Source organism: Lepidochelys kempii, chromosome 27, assembly GCF_965140285.1.
Source record: "Lepidochelys kempii isolate rLepKem1 chromosome 27, rLepKem1.hap1, whole genome shotgun sequence".
Classification (NCBI taxonomy): Eukaryota; Metazoa; Chordata; order Testudines; family Cheloniidae; genus Lepidochelys; species Lepidochelys kempii.
The window spans coordinates 4,225,655-4,244,487 of NC_136406.1; the positions used below are offsets into that span (position 1 = coordinate 4,225,655).

Below are 18,833 nucleotides of genomic sequence, written 5' to 3' on the forward strand. Positions count from 1 at the left end.
CCTGTGGTGGGTGTATGTCCAGGGCACATCTCCACTGCAAAACCCCCAGTGCAGTGAGTCTCAGAGCCCAGATCAACTGACTTGGGCTCACAGGGCTAAAGATAGCCGCGTAGACATTCCTGCTTGGGCTGGAGCCGGGGCTCTGACACCTGATGTGGGGGGTGGGTCTCAGAGCCTGGCTCCAGCCCCAGGGGGAATCCTCGGCTGTTTTAGCCTGCCAGCCTGTGCTTGCCCTGGGGCTGGTTTTCATATGGGTCTGGGTTCCCTGGAGAGTAACATCCCCTGAAGCAGACTGGCAGGGGAGGGCACTGGTGCTGACACTGGTAGGACAGGACTGGCTGGAGGGGCCGGCGATCCGGGTGGTTGCCCTGAACGCCAACTTCTGGGTTGTGGTTTTGTTTTGTGGTGTTGTTTTTGCTCAGCTGTTTGGTGGGCACCCAAAACGTCCCCTGCCCTGGGCAAGAAAACTCCTCGGCCCGCCCTGGGAGGGGTGGGAGATGCCCCCAGGCCCATCCTGTTGCTGAGCATTCCCTGGGAGGCGAGAGGCCTGGGCTCCGCTGCCAGAGGTCCCAGAGGCAGGTGACTGGCCAGTGATCCCTGGGCCCGTCACACTGATGGGCCAGGCCTAGAATGTGGCTGCTAGGGCCAGGTGCTGACCAGACTGGGCAGGGTCACCTCAGTGCCTCAGTCATGCTGGACCACGCCCGTCTCCTGTCCTCAGGCACTGCCCGTCTCCTGCCACTCTAGCCCCTCTCCTGCCCTGGGCAGTGCCCGTCTCCTGCCACTCTAGCTCCTCTCCTGCCCTGGGCAGTGCCCGTCTCCTGCCACTGTGGGCTTACAGAGCCCCTCTCGTGCCCTGGGCAGTGCCCGTCTCCTGCCACTGTGGGCTTACAGAGCCCCTCTCCTGCCCTGGGCAGTGCCCGTTTCCTGCCGCTCCGGGCTCCCAGAGCCCGTCTGGGAGGCGTTGCCCCACGGGTGCTGGGCTGTGCCCCCTTGCTGCCCGCTGGTGCCGGGGCCCGGGGCAGCGCGCAGCCCGTGGGCGGAGCTCTCCAGCCCCACGCGGTTCATAATCGCTCTCCGTGCCCTGAAATGTGACTCCTTCCCCGAGCCGGCTGGGACGGGCCGGCTCCGTCACGGCTGCGGCTGGGCTGGCTCCGGCGGCTCGCTCCTCGCAGGGAGCCCGCGGCGGGCGGAGGGGCCCCGGGCGCGGCCTCGCCCGGACACCATGATCTGCGGCTGGAGGAAGAAATCCCGCCCGGAGCGGGCCCCGCAGCACGGCGGCGGCACCAGGCGCCCGGACAGAGCCTTGAAGAATATGGGTCAGTGCCGGGGACCCCCGCGCCGCCCGCCCCCAGCGCCCCCGGGCCCGATCCTGGGCCCCAGCCCCGCCTCTCCAGGGGGCGACACCCCGCCGCCCGGCTGCCCCCGGACCCCGGCCGAGGCGCCGCCGGGGTGGGAGGGCGTCTCGGATGCAGCTCGGGCCAGGCTCGCGCCGAGGGATCCGGGTCGGAACTTCCCCGAAGCGCGGGAGTGTTCGGCCCGGGGCCCGAAGCTGCGAGGATGGGCGCTGGCCCTGGGGCTCGGCTCGGGGATGCTGCTCACGCTGCGCCCCCGAGCCGAGCCGGGCCCGACTCCTGCCCCAGCCGGGCGGCTCACAGCGCCGGGGCCCCGGGCGCTCGGAGCGGGGCAGGAGTTCGCTACCGGGCCCGTCTCCCCCCTGCCCAGCGCCCGGCCCGACTGATGCCAGGAGCCTTCCCCGGGCCAAGGCACTGACCTGGGGGTGGGGTAGGGGGGAGCCCCCCAGGGTCCTGGGCCAAGGTGCAGGGGGCAGGGCTGCCCCCCAGGGTAGGAGCGCGCACCGCGAGGGGTTAATAGCTGCCTGTGGGCCGGGGACTTGGCTTTATTGTAATCCCCATTCCCGTGTCTGTGGAACATCCTCCCCCCCCCATGTCCCCCCCAGCATCACCCTGGAGCTGATTCCCCCCCTCCCCCCCGAACGGGACGAAACAGACCCTGCTCCCAGCTGGATTCATGGGCTGGGGGGGGCGCAAGCTGCAGAGGGGGCAGTGGGGGCTGAGGGCGCTTCGGGTGGGCAAGGGCTGCCCCAGGATGGGGGCTCTGGCATGGTTGGACCTGGGCTCTGTGTTGTGAATCTCTGTTGGCCCCAGCCGGCGCTCGCTGAGCTGGGACCCCAGCCCCTGTAGTGGGGGCCTGCTGTGCCTGGCAGAGTCATGCCAGGTCTGCACTCCCAGCTGGGCAGGCCTCCTTTCCACAGAGCTGCCCCTCTTCGCTTCCAACCCCCACTTTAACTCCCCACTGAGGACCTGACTGTGGGGATCTGTCTGGGCTGTGGCCAGGGACTCCCTTCCTCCAGGGCAAAGGACCTGCTGGAGTCTCCCCTTGCCATCCGTGGGTGCTGCTGATTCCCACTCAATCCACTTGATGGCAGGCCCCATGTCCAGCCGTGCCCCAGGTCTTGGGTACGTGGCCACTGTTTGTTGGGGATGCCCCGGGAACATGAGGGAGCAAAGAGGCTGCAGCAAGTAAGGGGTTAATGCCCATTTTGTTGCAGTAAATTCGGCGTGCAATAAAATCCACAGTTGTTCGCGATCCAAAAGCCAAGGGTCCTGGGGACTGGCTGGCCTGGGGTGTATGTGTGTGTGTGTGCACGCGCGTGTGTGTGCAAGACGAGGCCTTGAGGCTGCTTTCACAACTAACCCAGTACCGTAGTGACCACTGCTCGGTGGCCTGTGTGCAATGAGTCTGGTGGGTCTCAGTCCCGTTCTGGGAGTGAAGGAGCCCCTTGCCAGCAGCCACGGCCGAGGCGTCAAGGCCTGCGTGGGTCCTACAGCCTCTGTGCTGGATTTCCAGGTGTTTCAGCAGCCCCACACGGGTCTGATTTTCACAGCTCAGTACCCATAGTGCCCCCAGCATCTGGCATCTATCTGTTACCCCTGACAGGGCGTGAGTGTGGCATTCCCCAGGGCGGGCAGGCTGGGGCACCTGGCCCTTCTCACCAGTGCTAAATGAATAATTAAACCCCGAAGCCTCAGTGAGGAATTTCTGCTAGGGGTGAATTCTTTTAAACTCAAGATTTGACCTTGGGAACAGGAGCTTCGAATGCAAGTGAGATGGCCAGAGACCTCGTGCGCAAGCCCTGGAGCAAAGAGGCATGTCATAGATTCAGAGAGCTTAAGGCCAGAAGGGATGATTAGATCACCCAGTCTGACCTCCTGTAGGGCACAGGCCAGAGAGTTTCCCCCAGTCACTCTTCCTGCACTGAGTCCAATGGTTGATTAAAACCTCTCTTCCCGGCAGGCCCCCAGTCTGCAGCTGATCTCAGGAATGGCATTATTATTATGTATTATTTGTAACCACAGGACTCCAGACGGGGGCCCAGAGAGGCCATAGACCTACGTGCTGTACACATGAGGCCCAGCCCCAAAGAGCTGACAGTCCAGTATCATCCCACCCCTCTAAAGCCCCCATCCCCTGTGGATAGCAAGTGCTTTAGTGATGTGAACTGGTCCCAGTGTCCGCAGCTCTTTGTCCGGGGGGGTCACTGTATAGCTTTACCTCAGTCCTGGGCTCTGTTCCTGTGCTGACACCTTGGGAAGGTTGCTTCCTCACCCTGGGACTCCGTTTCCTCCTCTGAAAAGTGGGGACAGTGATTCTTTCCCTTGATTGGTTGCAGTGTGGGGAGAAGCCTAAGAGCTAAGTAGTAGCATTTATTACACTCAGCCGTCCAGCTCCTGGGTTCTGGTTCAACCAAGTGTGACCCCGGGCAAGTCACTAACCTCTCTGTGCCTCAGTTTACCCAGCTGTAAGCCGTAATCTGAGGATCTCAAAGCATTTCACAAGCATGAGTGAGTTAAACATCACAATCCCCTTGAGAGGCAGGAGAGTACTATTATTCCCATTTTGCAGGTGGGGAAAGTGAGGCACAGAGAGGGGAAATGACTTGCCTAATGAGCCAGTGGCAAAGCCAGAACTAAAACCCACGTCTCCTGACTCCCAGTCCTGTGCATCAGCCATAAGACTCCTGTAGGTGGAGGGCAAGGGCTTGTCTACGTGGGGCGTTAATTTCACTAACTTTAGATAGTGCACGCTCAAATAACCTGCGTAAACACAATGCTGTTTTCAGAGTCTGCGCTGGCTGGATAATCTGTACTCTGTAATCTGGTTTGCAAGTGTATTAAAGCTCTTTGAGATAGTGAAATGAGCATGTGCCAAGATAAGGTTCTCCCAGGCCAGCATTGCGTTCACTGAGATGGAACTGCAGCTGACTCAAGTGCAGCAGTGAAGGGGTTAAGGTCTTAGTTGCCATGGGGGAAATGTTGGGCAACATTAAGCTTTCCTCCAGGGAAAAGCACAAGGGCTGACCAAGGTCTGGCACTGCAGGGGAGTGTGTAAGCCAGGCAGGCAGGACCAGAGCACACAAGGCTATCTCAGCTGCTGACCTGGCCCAGAAGAGGGCTCACACTTCAGGCTCCCAAGTGGAGGGATTCCAGCCTGTCAGTCAAGGCCCCCAGACTTTGCGCTGAGCCCTGCCCCTTTGCTCCGCATTTCACTCCTGCTTTGGAGACACCCTGCTCAGCGTGCTGGCTCCTGCGGATCCCTGACTCTCCCCATGCATCATATGGGGAGCCTGGGCACCCAGCTCATGGCTGGGGACTCCACGAGGCAGAGCACCTCTGGTGGGTGGTACAGCACTGCAGCTCCCAGGTACCTTGGTGGGTCTGGCCCTCAGATCGAGAGAGCTCAGGTGCCCTTTTCATTTGATGAGACTCCCGGAAGCCTTCTGGCCCAGACACCTGTAAGCGACGCATCCCTGGGCTAGCTTCCTTTCTGGCTGAGTGCCTCTGAGGCCATCAGAGAGCGATTTGTCCTGCTACAGTGTGCTCAGCTCACGTGTGCTCAGCTGGGGGCCTGACCTGGATTGTTGTGGACCCTGGCTTTGGATCCGGAGCTATTTGTGCCAGGCTGGAGCGGTTCATGGGGGACAAGGGGGTCCCAGGACTGTGCTAGTGACCAGTTTGTGGAACCGCGAGTGAGTGAGCCCAGGGGCTCTGTGCTGTAGCCCAGACGTGGTTACCCCAGGCCAGGGAAAGGGTTATCCCTTGGTGGGGAGGCAGCATCTGATGGAGTCAGGGCACTGTCTGATTTTGGAAGCCGTCAGGTCACATGAAACCGGAGCTTCTGCCCAGCCCCAGCAAGGAGCGTTCAGTTCATTTTCCCGTGGTGTGCACACCTCACCTGACAGCAGGAATGGAGCGAGGGGCAGGGGAGGGCCAGAAAGAATCCCCCCGTGGCTCATCTGAATGAGTTGCTGTGTGCCCCCTGGATCTGTACAGCAAAAGGGACTTAACCCCCTGCCCCACACAGGGGCCTGGGCTGAATAAATCTGTCTTTGGATGTGCAGGGTTTGCCCAGATTTCTTCCATCATCCTCTGCTTTCCCCCAGCCCAGCAGTGGGGCAGGGGCTCCACAAGGGCTGCCCCGGGCGGGCTTGGAGGGATGGGAGGCAGAAATGCTCTTACACGTGTGTGAGAGAGAATTTCGCTCCCGTGACTGGTGCTGGGTTGATACTTCCAGGGGCAAATCCTCTAGCCACAGAGCAGGCACAGCCAGGGTGAGTGCCCCCGCCCCATCTGGAGCTGGGGGGAGGGGGGGTTGGGGGGAGGGGCGGAGACAGGGCAGAGTCTGCTCAGGCTGCCCCCAGAACAGTCTCCTGGCTGGGGATTTACAAGGCAGCCACCTAACCACTTGGCATAAAGCTGGAACTCAGCAAATTGCTTCCGTTTTCTCTCCTCCCTGCCTGCCTGTGGCCCAGCCCAGAGAGCTCAGGCAGGAACCAGTTTGCCGTTGTCACTGTTGCCCTCCAAGCTGAGGTTTCATGGAGAAAAGCTCAGCTTGGCCTCTGGAAAAGCAGGCGGGGGGGGGTCCGCGGCTGAGGCCCTCGGTCACGCCCAGGGGCCCTTCCCAGGTTGCTGTTGGGAGGAGGATGCTGGACGGGTCTGAGCTGCACAGGGAGGGGGAGGAATGTGAAAGGCTGAGGTCCCTGCACTGGAGGATTGCGGAGGCGGAGGGGAGAGTGACAGTGCAGATCTGGGACACTAACAGTGAGTGGAGGGAGCCCCAGTTCGTTAGCTCACAGGGCCTGCCTGGCCATTGCCCTGCACCTCCTGCAGTCATTCACACCAGTGCAGAGGGTGCAAATTGCTCCCTTTCCTGCTTAGCAGCGTTTCACACTTACTTTGCACTGGTGTAAATGGTGACACATGGTGCCGGGCAGTGGAGAACCTGGCTCCAAATCTGTGTAACCTTCTAGACTGTCTGGCCTGCAACCGACTGGGCCGAGTGCTCTGCTGTCAAGCAGGAGACTTCTCTGTAATTCCCGTGGCTTGTGTGTGGCTGTGCCGGGGGCAGGTATGATTTAGGCACCCACAGGGAGCGGAGATGGAGCAGGAAGGGGCCATTGCAACTGTGTCGGCTTCTGGCCACTGGCTGGATTCTGATGCTTTAACTGGTGTCAATCCGGAGTCACTGCACTGACTCCAGACTTACTCTGATGTCACTGAGGGTATGTCTACGCTAGGAAATTAGGTCGATTTTATAGAAGTCGATTTTTAGAAATCGATTTTATACAGTCGATTATGTATGTCCCCACTAAGCGCATTAAGTGGGCGGAGTGTGTCCTCAATACCATGGCTAGCATCGACTTACGGAGCGGTGCACTGTGGGTAGCTAGCCCATAGTTCCCGCAGTCTCCGCTGCCCATTGGAATTCTGGGTTAAGCTCCCAATGCCTGATGGGGCAAAAACATTGTCGCGGGTGGTTTTGGGTACTTGTCGTCAGTCACCCCTCCGTCCCTCCCTCCCTGAAAGCAACGGCAGACAATCATTTCGTGCCTTTTTTCCTGGGTTACCCATGCAGACGCCATAGCACGGCAAGCAAGGAGCCCGCTCAGCTCACCGCTTCTGTTGTGAGCATTGTAAACACCTTGTGCATTTTCCTGGAGTATGTGCAGAACCGAGCTAAGATGCCAGCACAAGGACAATTGTGAGGAGGACATGGACACAGATGTTCCTGAAAGCACGGGCTGTGGCAGTTGGGATATCATGGTGGCAGTGGGGCTGGTTGATACAGTGGAACACTGATTCTGGGCCCGGCAAACAAGCACAGACTGGTGGGACTGCATAGTGTTGCAGGTATGGGATGATTCACAGTGGCTGCGAAACTTTCGCATGCATAAGGCCACTCTCCTTGAACTTTGTGAGTTGCTTTCCCCTGCCCTGAAGTGCAAGAATACCAAGATGAGAGCTGCCCTGACAGTTGAGAAGCGAGTGGCGATAGTCCTGTGGAAGCTTGCAATGCCTGACTGCTACCGGTTAGTCAGGAATCAATTTGGAATGGGCAAGTCAACTGTGAAAGCTGCTATGATCCAAGTAGCCAACGCAATCACTGACGTTCTGCTATCAAGGGTAATGACTCTGGGAAATGTACAGGTCATACTGGATGGCTTTGCTACAATGGGGTTCCCTAACTGTGGTGGGGCGATAGACAGAACACATATCCCTATCTTGCCAACCAGCACGTAAACCCCAAGGGGTACTTCTCAATGGTGCTGCAAGCACTGGTGGATCACAAGGGAAGTTTTACCGACATCAACGTGGGATGCCCAGGAAAGGTGCATGATGCTCACATCTTTAGGAACTCCGGGTTGTTCAAGCGGTTGCAAGAAGGGACTTACTTCCCAGACCAGAAAATTACCGTTGGGGATGTTGAAATGCCAGTAGTTATCCTTGGGGACCCAGCCTACCCCTTGCTCCCATGGCTCATGAAGCCGTACACAGGAAGCCTGAACAGTAGTCAGGAGCTGTTCAACTCTAGGCTGAGCAAGTGCAGAATGGTGGTAGAATGTGCCTTTGGACTTTTAAAAGCACGCTGGCGCTGTTTACTGACTAGGTTAGACCTTAGCGCAACCAACATTCCCATTGTTATTGCTGCTTGCTGTGTGCTCCATAATATCTGTGAGAGTAAGGGGGAGAAGTTTATGGCGGGGTGGGAGGTTGAGGCAAATTGTCTGGTGGCCGATTTTGAGCAGCCAGACACCAGGGCAATTAGAAGAGCACAGTGAGGTGCGCTGCGCATCAGAGAGGCTTTGAAAACCAGTTTCATGACTGGTCAGGCCACGGTGTGACAGTTGTGTGTGTTTCTCCTTGCTGCAAACCTGCCCCCTTTGTTGATTTTAATTCCCTGTAAGCCAGCCACCCTCCCTGCTTCAATCACAGCTGGCAAAGGAAATAAAGTAACTATTAAAAAGAACAGGAGGACTTGTGGCACCTTAGAGACTAACAAATTTATTTGAGCATAAGCTTTCGTGAGCTACAGCTACAGCTCACTTCATCGGACGCATTCCACTCTAAGGTGCCACAAGTACTCCTTTTCTTTCTGCGGATACAGACTGACAAGGCTGCTATCTGAAAAAAGTAACTATTGTTTTAAAACCATGCATTCTTTCTTTATTAATTAAAAAAAAAGTGAGATAACTGACAGGGTAGCCTGGGTGGGGTGGGGTGCGGGAGGAGGGAAGGACAAGGCCACATTGCTTATTGTAGCCACACTACAAATCAAAACTGTTTGAATGACAGCCTTCTGTTGTTTGGGCCATCCTCTGGAATGGGGTGGCTGCATGCCCGGAGCCTCCCCACCCCGCGTTCTTGGGCGTCTGGGTGAGGAGGATATGGAACTTGGGGAAGAGGGCAGGCGGTTATACAGTGGATGCAGCTGGAGGTCTGTGCTCTTGTTCGCTTTCCTGCAGCTCCAACAGATGCTTCATCATGTCTGTTTACTCCCCCATTAGCCTCAGCATCGCCTCCTGCCTCTTCGCGCCCACTTAATGCTTTTTTTGGCCTCTGCCACTGAATGCCTCCATGCATTAAGCTATCAGTGCGGGAGGACTGTATGAGCTCAGAAAACATGTCATCACGAGTGTGTTTTTTTCGCCTTCTAATATGTGATAACCTCAGGGATGGAGATGATTGCGGGAGCATAGAAACATTTGCAGTGATTCCAGACTACTTACTACTGGCTTGGAGTGGTAAAGTGCCTTACCGTGGAGGACGAAATAAGGCAGCCCTCCCCAGAAACCTTCTGCAAAGGCTTTCAGAGTACCTCCAGGAGAGCTTCATGGAGATGTCCCTGGAGGATTCCCGCTCCATCCCCAGACACGTTAACCGACTTTTCCAGTAGCTGTACTGGCCCCGAATGCATCCCAATTCTTCAGGGCAAATCAAACATTAAACACTGTTGCTTCTAAACCCTGTACTGTAGTTACAAATGTGCACTCACCAGAGCTGCCTTCTCCGGCTTCAGGGTCTGGGATCCCGCCTTCGGAGGGTATTGGCTCCAAGGTGATGAAAAGGTCCTGTCTGCCAGGGAGAACTGATTCACCGCTTGCCTGCTGGGCATTCTCCTCCTCCTCCTCTTCCTCATCCACAAAATCCTTCTCCCTGTTGCGTGAGACTCCCCCTTGCAGGTGTCCATGGACAGTGGTGGGGTAGTGGTAGGGTCCCCCCCTAGAAGGCCATGCAGCTGATCATAGAAGTGGCATGTATGGGGCTCTGACCCGGAGTGGCCGTTTGCCTCCTTTGTCTTTTGGCAGGCTTGCGGGAGCTCCTTGACTTTCACGTGGCACTGCTGTGTGTCCCTGGTGTAGCCTCTCTCCACCATGCCCTCTGCGATTTGGGCATATATATCAGCATTTCTTCTTTCTGATTGCAGTTCAGCCTGCACAGATTCGTCTCCCCATACAGCAGTCAGATCCAGTGTCTCCCTTTCGGTCCATGCTGGAGCTTGTTTGCGATTCTGGGGGGACTGCAGGGTTGCTGCGCTGACCAAATAGGAAATGAAATTCAAAATTTCCCGGGGCTTTTCCCAAGGGCGGCTTGACCAATTTTGCCACCCCAAGCAGTCGCTGCCGAATTGCTGCCGCGGGACATGGCCGCGCCCCCGCTCACACTGCCGCCCAAGCACCTGCTTGGAAAGCTGGTGCCTGCGGCCAGCCCTGGCTTTTCCTGCGTACCTGGCTGGTGCATCGGAGTTGAGAGTGCTGTCCAGAGCGGTCACCCTGGAGCACTCTGGGATAGCTCCCGGAGGCCAATACCGCCGAATTGCGTCTGCACGACCCCAAATTCGACCCAGCAGGGTCAATGGTAGCGCTACTCCCCTCGCCAGGGAGGAGTTCAGCAGTCGATGTTAAGAGCCCTTTAGGTCGACGGAACAGGGTTGGTTGTGTAGACGCATTCATTATAAAATCGACCTCACGCGGCTAAACTCGACCTAACCCCGTAGTGTAGACCAGGGCTGAGATCTGATTCTACCTGCAGTTAAATGTCCTGAGCTGCCACCCTATGATAGGCCAGGGCCGGTGTAAGCGAGTGAGGCAGGCACCCAAGCGCACGTGGTGGCCAGGGCTCAGAGGGGCCGTGTGGGGAGAGGGCTGCGTGGCAGGCAGCAGGCACGGCTGAGTAGGTGCTGCAGGGCCGGTAAGGGGCCAGTCGTTGGGGTCTGAGCTCCCCTCTTGCCCTGGCAGCACTGCGTGTCTGCTGCACCTTGAGCTGCTGGCCAGGCTGCTCCGGGACTCAGAGTCCCATCAGCTCTGCCTGCGTGCGGACGAGCTCGTCAAACCGGGGCTCAGCAGGCAGGGCTGCAGCGTGTCAGCACGTGGGGCCAGACCTGCCAACAGGCTGTCCGCAGCAGCGCCCTGCCCTGCCCAGGGAGCCCCTGGAGCCAAACCGCCTCCCCCTTCCCAGGGAGGGCTCCCCGGCCTGCTGCGTGGGCCAGGCTCGCTGGGACGCATCAGGGAGATCCCAGGCACTCAGCGGAACAGGATTTTGTCTGAGGTCCTGGATACAGGGTCCCCCTTCTGCCCATCCCCCATTTCCCTTGGAACCTGGGATACTGGTACTAGCCAAGGGGCAGTCGTACAGGATGGCCGGTGTGTCTGCGTCCCTGCACGGTGAGTGCCTGCCGGCGCGGGCTGGGTACCGGCTCTCCTTGGGGAGAGGGGCTGGTTGGGCCTTTGTGTACCCTCCGAGCCAGCCACAGTCTGGATTGAGAACACTGCTGGAAGTGCCAATCCTGTATCAGCATCACCCGAAGCCATGCCAGGAGTAGGGCTTGGGGTGGGGTGGGGGTCATCCTCTCAGGGGCTAAGCGGGGTCAGGCCAGTACTTATGGTGCTGCAGGGTGTGGCGGGGTGAGTGCATGGCTGGCATTGCCCTAGCTGGCACCATGCCCCCAATCTGTGCTGCATGGCTGGGAGAGCGCTTTGTCAAATGGGACCGGTGCGTGCAGGGGACTTGTGGCTGCCAGCTGGCTGGCATTCCCGTATGTACCCAGTTGTATCTAAGGGGTCAAGGGACGTCTTTTCTTTTCAAAATTAAATAAACAGTGATCCTCTAGATCAACAACCTCAGGTGACAGGTATCAGAGCAGCAGCCGTGTTAGTCTGTATTCGCAAAAAGAAAAGGAGGACTTGTGGCACCTTAGAGACTAACCAATTTATTTGAGCATGAGCTTTCGTGAGCTATAGCTCTGTAGCTTAACCTCAGATGGAGGCAGGTGGGTCAGACCAGAGCGTGTCACTGTGAATGGGGAAGACTGTGGGTCACTGGTTCTCCAATGCCAAGATGTACTTCTGGCTCCCACCCCTGCCAGGGCTGAGAACTGGAGCGGGTTGGGAGACTTTCTAGGATACGTTTATTTGTCGGAAAATGAAACCAAACCTTTTTGCAGAAAGGAAAGAGCGAGTGAGAGCCAGAGCATGGCCTGTAACAGCCGCTTGCCTGGTGGTCAGGCCCTCCCCTACGATGGGGGAGACCGAGTGCGAGTCCTTGCCTTGAACCAGGCGGAGCAGAGCGCTGAGGCGTGGCTATGCCGGGGTGGGCTCGCTCTGCTTTCTGCAAGGTCTCGATTTCAGTCCAATGCAGAATGAAAACAAACGTTGGAACCGCAACGGTTTTTGTGAGCTGGAATTCTTGTGCCTCGCCCAGCCCTCGGAGACCCTCTCACCAAAGTCTGTAAGCGGGGAGGGCGCTGAAAGGCTCTGCAGCACCCCTCTCACAGGATTAGACCCCCCTGCTGCATGCTTGTTCCCCAGAGAAGCCAAAGGCAGCCCTGGCTTGCACTCGGGGTGACCTCTGTGAGGTGTATCTGGGAACAGCAGCAGGGGGTGCGTGGCAGGCCAGCCTTCGGCTCAGGCCCTGGGAATTCATTTGGCAAGAGAAATATCATTGTTCTGGGCAGGATGCAGTCAGCACCCAGCCACCATTGTTCTGAAGGCTGCATGTGCTCTGCACATTAGCGCCCAGGCAGCTCGCAGGGGGGTGCTTTGCCCTGGAGCCTGGACTTGTGCTAATGCTCTCACGCGCGTGTGTAAGTGAGTATGCCTGGCTTATATACGTGCGTCTGTGAGTCCGTGTATGGACATGTATGTGCGTGTCCATCAAAGGTGCTGCACCTAGGGGTGCTGGGGGCTGCTGCAGCCCCTGGCCTGAGGCGGTTTCCGTCTCATGCAGGGTTTACAGTTTGGTTCAGTGGCTCTCAGCGCCCCCCACTCTACACCTTGCCCCAGCCCCCGGTGTCCGCGTGTGTGGCCTGCGGCACTGGCTGGGGCTCCGTCTGGTGACAGCTGTGAGCAGTCTCGGGTGGGAGGGCTGAAGCCGGCGCCAGGGCGGGAGCAGCCTGCTGCGTGCTGGAGGAGTGAGGGGCAAACGCGGAGGACGCTTTGGGCTGAAGTTTGTGGTGAGTGCCCGGGGGCTGTGCCAGGGGAGGGTCCAGCCCAGCGCACTATCCCCGGCGTGGAAGCTCAGACACACCTGCCCCTGCTGAGCAGAGCAGTGCAGCGGGGAGGGAGGAATTCCTCCCCTTGGGAGGGATGGGGAGGAATGTCACAGCTCCGGGGTTAATCGCAGTCCTTCCTAACCCGCCTGGCATGGAGCACCTGGCAGGACAGGTGCTGCCCTGGCATATGAGGGAGTTTGCTTCTGTGTCTGCCAACGCCTCTGTGCACTGGGCTCATTCGGCTCGAACAGTCGAAACAAGGGCAGCCCAAACCAATCCCCATGCAGCATTGCCCTGACAGGACCCTCTACCAGCTCCAAGCGCCCTTCCTCAGCCGCTCGACCACTCTGAGGGGCACCAGCCCTGTGGGGTGTTTGGCTCAGTGTCCCTGGGGGCACCAGAGGGGCAGGGGAGCTGTGCACAGGAGAGAGATGCACTAGCTGGAACGCGTTGCCTCTCTGTAGCGCTTCTCGTCCGTTTTACGCATGTCCCTGCGTTCAGCTCCCAGCCCCCAGGGGATGCAGGGAGCGGGACCCCTGCTTCGGGATGCGGGCGACAGCCTGCCCCTGTCAGTGCCCGAGTCACCTAGTGAGTTACTGGTGGAGCCAGGACCAGAACCAGCCTACGGGCTCCCGCTCCTGTGCGAAGCAGCTGCCGCATCTCCCAGGGTGCCAGGTCGAGGGGCCTAAACACACCTGCTGCTGAGCTCTGCGTAGCTGGTCTGCAGTGATGGGACACTGGCCCATGCTGCCATGGGGTGCCCGCGGAGGAATGCAGAACACCAGTCAGGAAGGGGTTAATAGACATTCCCTCCAACAGGAGACACTGACAAAGCCCAGACCAGCCGGATGTGAGATCAGCCCCCAAATCCTTCCCAGCTGGGCGATGGGGAGGAGAACTCTTCACCTGGCTCCACGTCCTCCGTGGCGTGACGGGTCCTGAGAGCCAGGCCGGCTTAGGCACATACCAACAATGCCGATCGTGCCTAAGCCGAGCAGAGATCCTGGTGCCATGACCCCTCGGGGGCCCGGCCTCTCCAGAATGCCCGGGGCCAAAGATGTGATGTAACATGGGGCTAAAAATAGCCTCTTACGTAACTCGCATACGCCCAGGCAGGAGCCATGGGCACGTCCACGTCATATCACACCCAAAGAGCTAATTGAAATAGACACTCTACAGGATGCAGCAGGGTTAATTACAGCCTAACGAGGCCTATATATGAGATGATCCTAATGAGCGAGTTATGATAACAGAGCTGTCACTTCCGGTTGCGTGGAGGAGAATGTGCAGAGCGTCATGTTCACCCTGAGTCCAGGGCTGCAGGCGTGGCTGGGTGCAGGAGGGAATTCGGGGCTGGGTTGGAGCAGGGTGATGCGAACAGCCAGAGCTTTGGGCTCTCTGGCAAGGGCCAGTGGAGTCTAAGGAGCTCTGGGAAGATTTTTAGGTGCTGCAGGAAGTGACGCCCATAGGGTCCAGATTGACAGGTCCCTGCAGCCTTCTGATTGGCCCATGCTCATTATTTAACCCTGGAGGGTGGCCCAGGCTGTTGGCAGATTGCCAGCCTTCCACCCAAGCCCGATTTTGACTCTGAGCCTGATTCCACCCTGGGGACTACCTCTGATCTCTGGCTCCGACCCCCGCCTGACCCTGGCTCTTGCTGCTTGCTCTGATCCCTGCTTGCTGACTGTCCTGCCTCGTGGCCATCCCCGCCTTGTGGGCGCCAGCCCAGCTGTGACCGCTAGGCCTGACTGCCAAGGCCCCGTCCCTTACGTGTACATACTTACGAGGGGCACTGTCACAACCAGGGCAAGGGTGGGCAGGCCAGTGCCAGAGTCCAGGTGCCTAGGTCAGGGCTTAGAACTGGGGCTGGAGTCTAGGACCAATGCCAGGGGGCAGGAATGAAGCCGGGGCACAGGGGGCAAAGCCAGTGTCTGTGTCTAGCATCAGAGTCCATGTGCTGAAGCCCAAGCCAGCTGAGATGCATGTCCCTCACTGCGGCTGGCTGGGAGTGAGTCCTCGCTGCACGGACGCTGCCGGGAACTCCTCCTGGGCTTACCTCGGGCGCCGGGAGCAAGCAGGGCGTGGGGGAAGCTGTCAGGCCAGCCTTTGGATGTGCTCCGGCCTGTGGAGTTCCTCTCCGTGCGTCGAGGTAGCAAAGCAGGCAGCCCGACCATGGCTGCTGGGTGGCAGCACAACGGCATTAGCTGGTACAGAGCCGGGTTCGAGTCCTGCAGACCCTCATGGGCACGTCTGCTGAGATGGCTCTGGGGCAGGCTCACGAGGGTCCTGCCCTGTCGTAAGCAGCTGCTGGCTTTTGGTGTCTCCAGTTTGAGCTGCCCAGCATGGACCCAGAGGGATGGGTTCCTCAAACCGCTCAGCATGGGCCCCTGTGAGAACTGACCCTGACCTGGGGGCCGAGCACTTAGCGGCGTGGCCCTGAGCCCTTTCTGGTATGAGGCTCCGCCCCACAGACACTGAGTGAGAGCCAGGCCGTGCCCTGAGGTCTGTACAGTCTGAATAGACTAGACAGGCAGAAGGCAACAGGCCATGAGACTCGCCCAGGGGATTCCTGTGATTTATAATTGTTTTTACTTTCCTTGGTTAGACATTTTAAAGGAAGAAATCCATGTTCGCCTGCAGGCGTGGCACACCACGGCCCTCTGAGCCAGTTCGGCATCGTAGGCACCTCTCTGGCCCCATCACTCTCCTAGCATGTCACGGCTTTTAATATCTTTTCCCACAACGCCTGGGGGGCAGCACAGTGCTCTTATCCCTATTGTGCAGGAGGGACACTGAGGCATGGGAAGGCGAGGAGACTTGCCTAAGGTCACACAGGAAGCCTGTGGCAGAGTGGGGAATTGAAGTCTCGTTTCCAACATCCCTCCAAGTGCCCTAACCACTTGGCCATGTTTCTGCTCTGCAGCTAAGGCTTGCTATCTGTATACTGACCTGGCACTCATCAGCAGAGTGTCTGAGCCTCTCGGCTATTTGTGGGTTTAGTCTCACAACCCCTCTATGAGCTCGGGAAATCTTATCCCCATTGTACAGAAGAGGAACTAAGGCACAAGGTAGATTAAGTGACTCAGCCAGGGTGACACAGCACGTCAGTGGCTGAGCCAGAACCGGAGCCAGGTTTCCTGAGTCCCAGGACCATCCATTTCACATTAAAAGCAGTAACGGACCATACACAAAATGGAAATTGACTTTGTGGATTTCCATTGGCTCAGATCAGGGGAGTGCAGGGCAGGAGGGGTGGGGCAAACAAACATCTAAACCAGCAGAAAAAGTTGGTTTAATCTAAAAAAAGATTAATCTCTGATGTTAGGACCAGAGGCAAAGAAAGTGACTGTGGTGTCCTTACACTGAGGGTCCCTTAAAAATGCCTTGGGAATCTAGTTTCACAGAGAACAGAAAATGCAAGAATTAAGGGTCAGTAACTGACTTCGTTTTTGGAGAACAGCTGGAAAAGTCTTAGCGTGGCTGAGCCCAGGGCGTGCTTACGCCGCTGCTCCTGCCAGCGAGAGGGGCCCCGTGTGACCAAAGCCCCAGGCTCGGGGCAAAGACCGAACGGGCTTTGTGCATTTCAGTCGTAGCCCTGGTGGTACCTTCCGGTGCCCTGTGACCTCATGTGACTTCTGCAGTGGTTTCTCTGCTCCCATCTGCCTGGCTTCGTTCCCCTTCCCCACCTGGAATACAGAACAATTTATGGCCGGCAGACTGGCCAAACAATTTTTCTGCCGAATCTGAACTGCCATTCTCAGCAAGAGCAGCAGTTTGGACAGCAGGCCCAGTGACTCACCTCCATTTCCTGCATTACTCAGAGGCTTCCAGTGGTGCCTCCAGCCCACACGAGGCCCGGGCCCAGGGAAGAGAAGGAAAGACTGACCCGATGGGCTGGTTGTGGAGGATTCCATTTGGGATCTTTTTCCTGGGCAGCTCCCCGTGGCAGAGAGCATGAAAACGAGGAGTGAGTTTGTGGCTTGGGTTGCGATATGAGATCAGTAGCCACCCGTCTCCCTGCCTGAGCCACCCTGACCTCACACCATATTCTTACTGCAGTAACGCCCAGCATGGCCCCGCTGAGATCAGGGCCCCCTTGTGCCAGGCAGCACCCATGCACATCCAGAGAGACGGGCCCTGCTCCACTGACAACACTGACAGAGTGGGGGAGAGGGTGAAGTGACATGGCCGAGGTCACAGGGCAGGTCAGGGGCAAGGCTGGGAATGGAGCTGTGACGAAGTGGGCCTGTTCTTAATGTTTCCTCCGAATATTGTGGGGGTGCCTCAGTTTCCCCTAGGCAGTTCTTAAGTATCTAGGGGGTGGGGTAAGGGTGTATGATCATTGCAGAGCCCTAGAGGGCCGGTGTGTGCAGGAGTCTGGACACAGAGAATGGCCGACACCCTGTTTCCTGGCAACTGATGGCCTGGGCCCTTCCCCCCTGCGAGGTGAGAGCTAAAGGGTTGGAGAACAAAGGAATCAGGTGACCACCTGGCCCGGGAAAGGAACAAAGCCCAGAGGAGGAGGGGCTGGAGGGAGTGTCAGTTTGGGGCTGGCTGGGACATGGAGTGAAGGGCAGACGTGGTTGTCTGGCTCACTGCCCCCCAAGAATGGACCCAGCTGAGGGGTCCCGTTCTCTGCACCTGCAAGCTCTGTTTTAGACCATGTTCCTGTCGTCTAATAAACCTTCTGTTTTACTGGCTGGCTGAGAGTCACGTCTGACTGCGAAGTTGGGGTGCAGGACCCTCTGGCTTCCCCAGGAGCCCTGCCTGAGCGGACTCGCTGGGGGGAAGCACACGGTGGGGCAGAGGATGCTGAATGCTCCGAGGTCAGACCCAGGAAGGTGTGAGCTGTGTGTCCTGAAGACAGGCTGCTCACAGAAAGGCGACTACCCCAGAGTCCTGACTGGCTTCATGGGGAGCAGTTCCAGAGCATCGCCCGGGGACTCCGTGACAGGAGCCCAGGTGTTCCAACTTGCAGGCCAGCAGGCTGGCTGCTGGACTGCTTTGTGGCTGTGCGAGGCCTTTGAATAAGGAATCACTAGCTGAGAATTCTCTGCTTGGCCCTGCCAGGGCAGCACCTTGCCTACAATGTGCCGGGCCAAGGGGAATGGGCTGCCACCTCTGAGGAACAAAACCCAGGACCTCCAGGATGATCTGGAACCCATAAAACTGGACAGCTGGCAGCACGCACTGAGCACCCTTCTGGGTTTCCTGGGACAGCTCCCTCGAAAAAGGGGCGAGTCTGGGAGAACCTGGAGGGGAACCTGGCCTGTGTGTGAGCTAGTGGGTGACTGTGAGTCTGCATGTGCGCCGGTGTAAAACGGGAGGGGGAGACGATGTTAAAAGGAAAACAAGCAGATATTTTCTGCTGAACTAGCCCCTCCCCAGCTTGAGGGTCTGGCACTCCCTACGTGGGGTCCCAGGGAGTTTCTCCTTGCTTCCTTGACCCCTGTGAGCTCTGCAGATTGACAGGCCCCTTGAGATGGTGGCGCATTGGCCCCAGGCATATTGCAGCAACTTTTACCAACTGGGCACAGAGTGTCAACACTCCGCCAGCCCTCAGCCTGGGCACATGCCATCCATGTGACTGCCTGCCTACCGCTCCCCGATGGGCTGGAGAGAATGATCCCTAGCAGGGGCAGTCATGGAGCCAGTATGGTGTAGTGGATAGAGCACTGGCCTGGCACTCAGGAGTCCTGAGTCTGCTACTGAGCTCTCCTGTGATCTTGGAATAGTCCCTTCCCCCAGCACCTTTGTCTGGTCTAATTTGGTTGTAAGCTGTTCAAGGCAGGGACAGCCTCTTTGTATGTGTACATATAGATCCCAGCATCCTGGAGACCTCTAGATGTTACTGTAATAATTCAGACAGATGCCTCCCTCTTATTAATATGCTGAGGTGACTAGTGGTCAGTGTTGTCATCCTGTGATGGGATCCCTGGGGTACAACCTGGAACTGGGGTACCGCTGTGCCTCCTTTACTCTCC

General features: G+C 57.9%; 1 protein-coding gene across 1 annotated transcript in view; it reads left to right on the top strand.

Moving 5' to 3' along the window:
- Positions 1 to 1,044: 1,044 nt before the first annotated feature.
- The window catches only part of PLCD3 (phospholipase C delta 3), a 57,338-nt gene continuing 39,549 nt past the window's right edge, over positions 1,045 to 18,833 (top strand). The window contains exon 1 of the mRNA XM_073326242.2: positions 1,045 to 1,319. Coding sequence (XP_073182343.2) covers positions 1,226 to 1,319 — 94 coding nt within the window. The 5' untranslated portion in view covers positions 1,045 to 1,225. The remainder of the gene's footprint in view (positions 1,320 to 18,833) is intronic.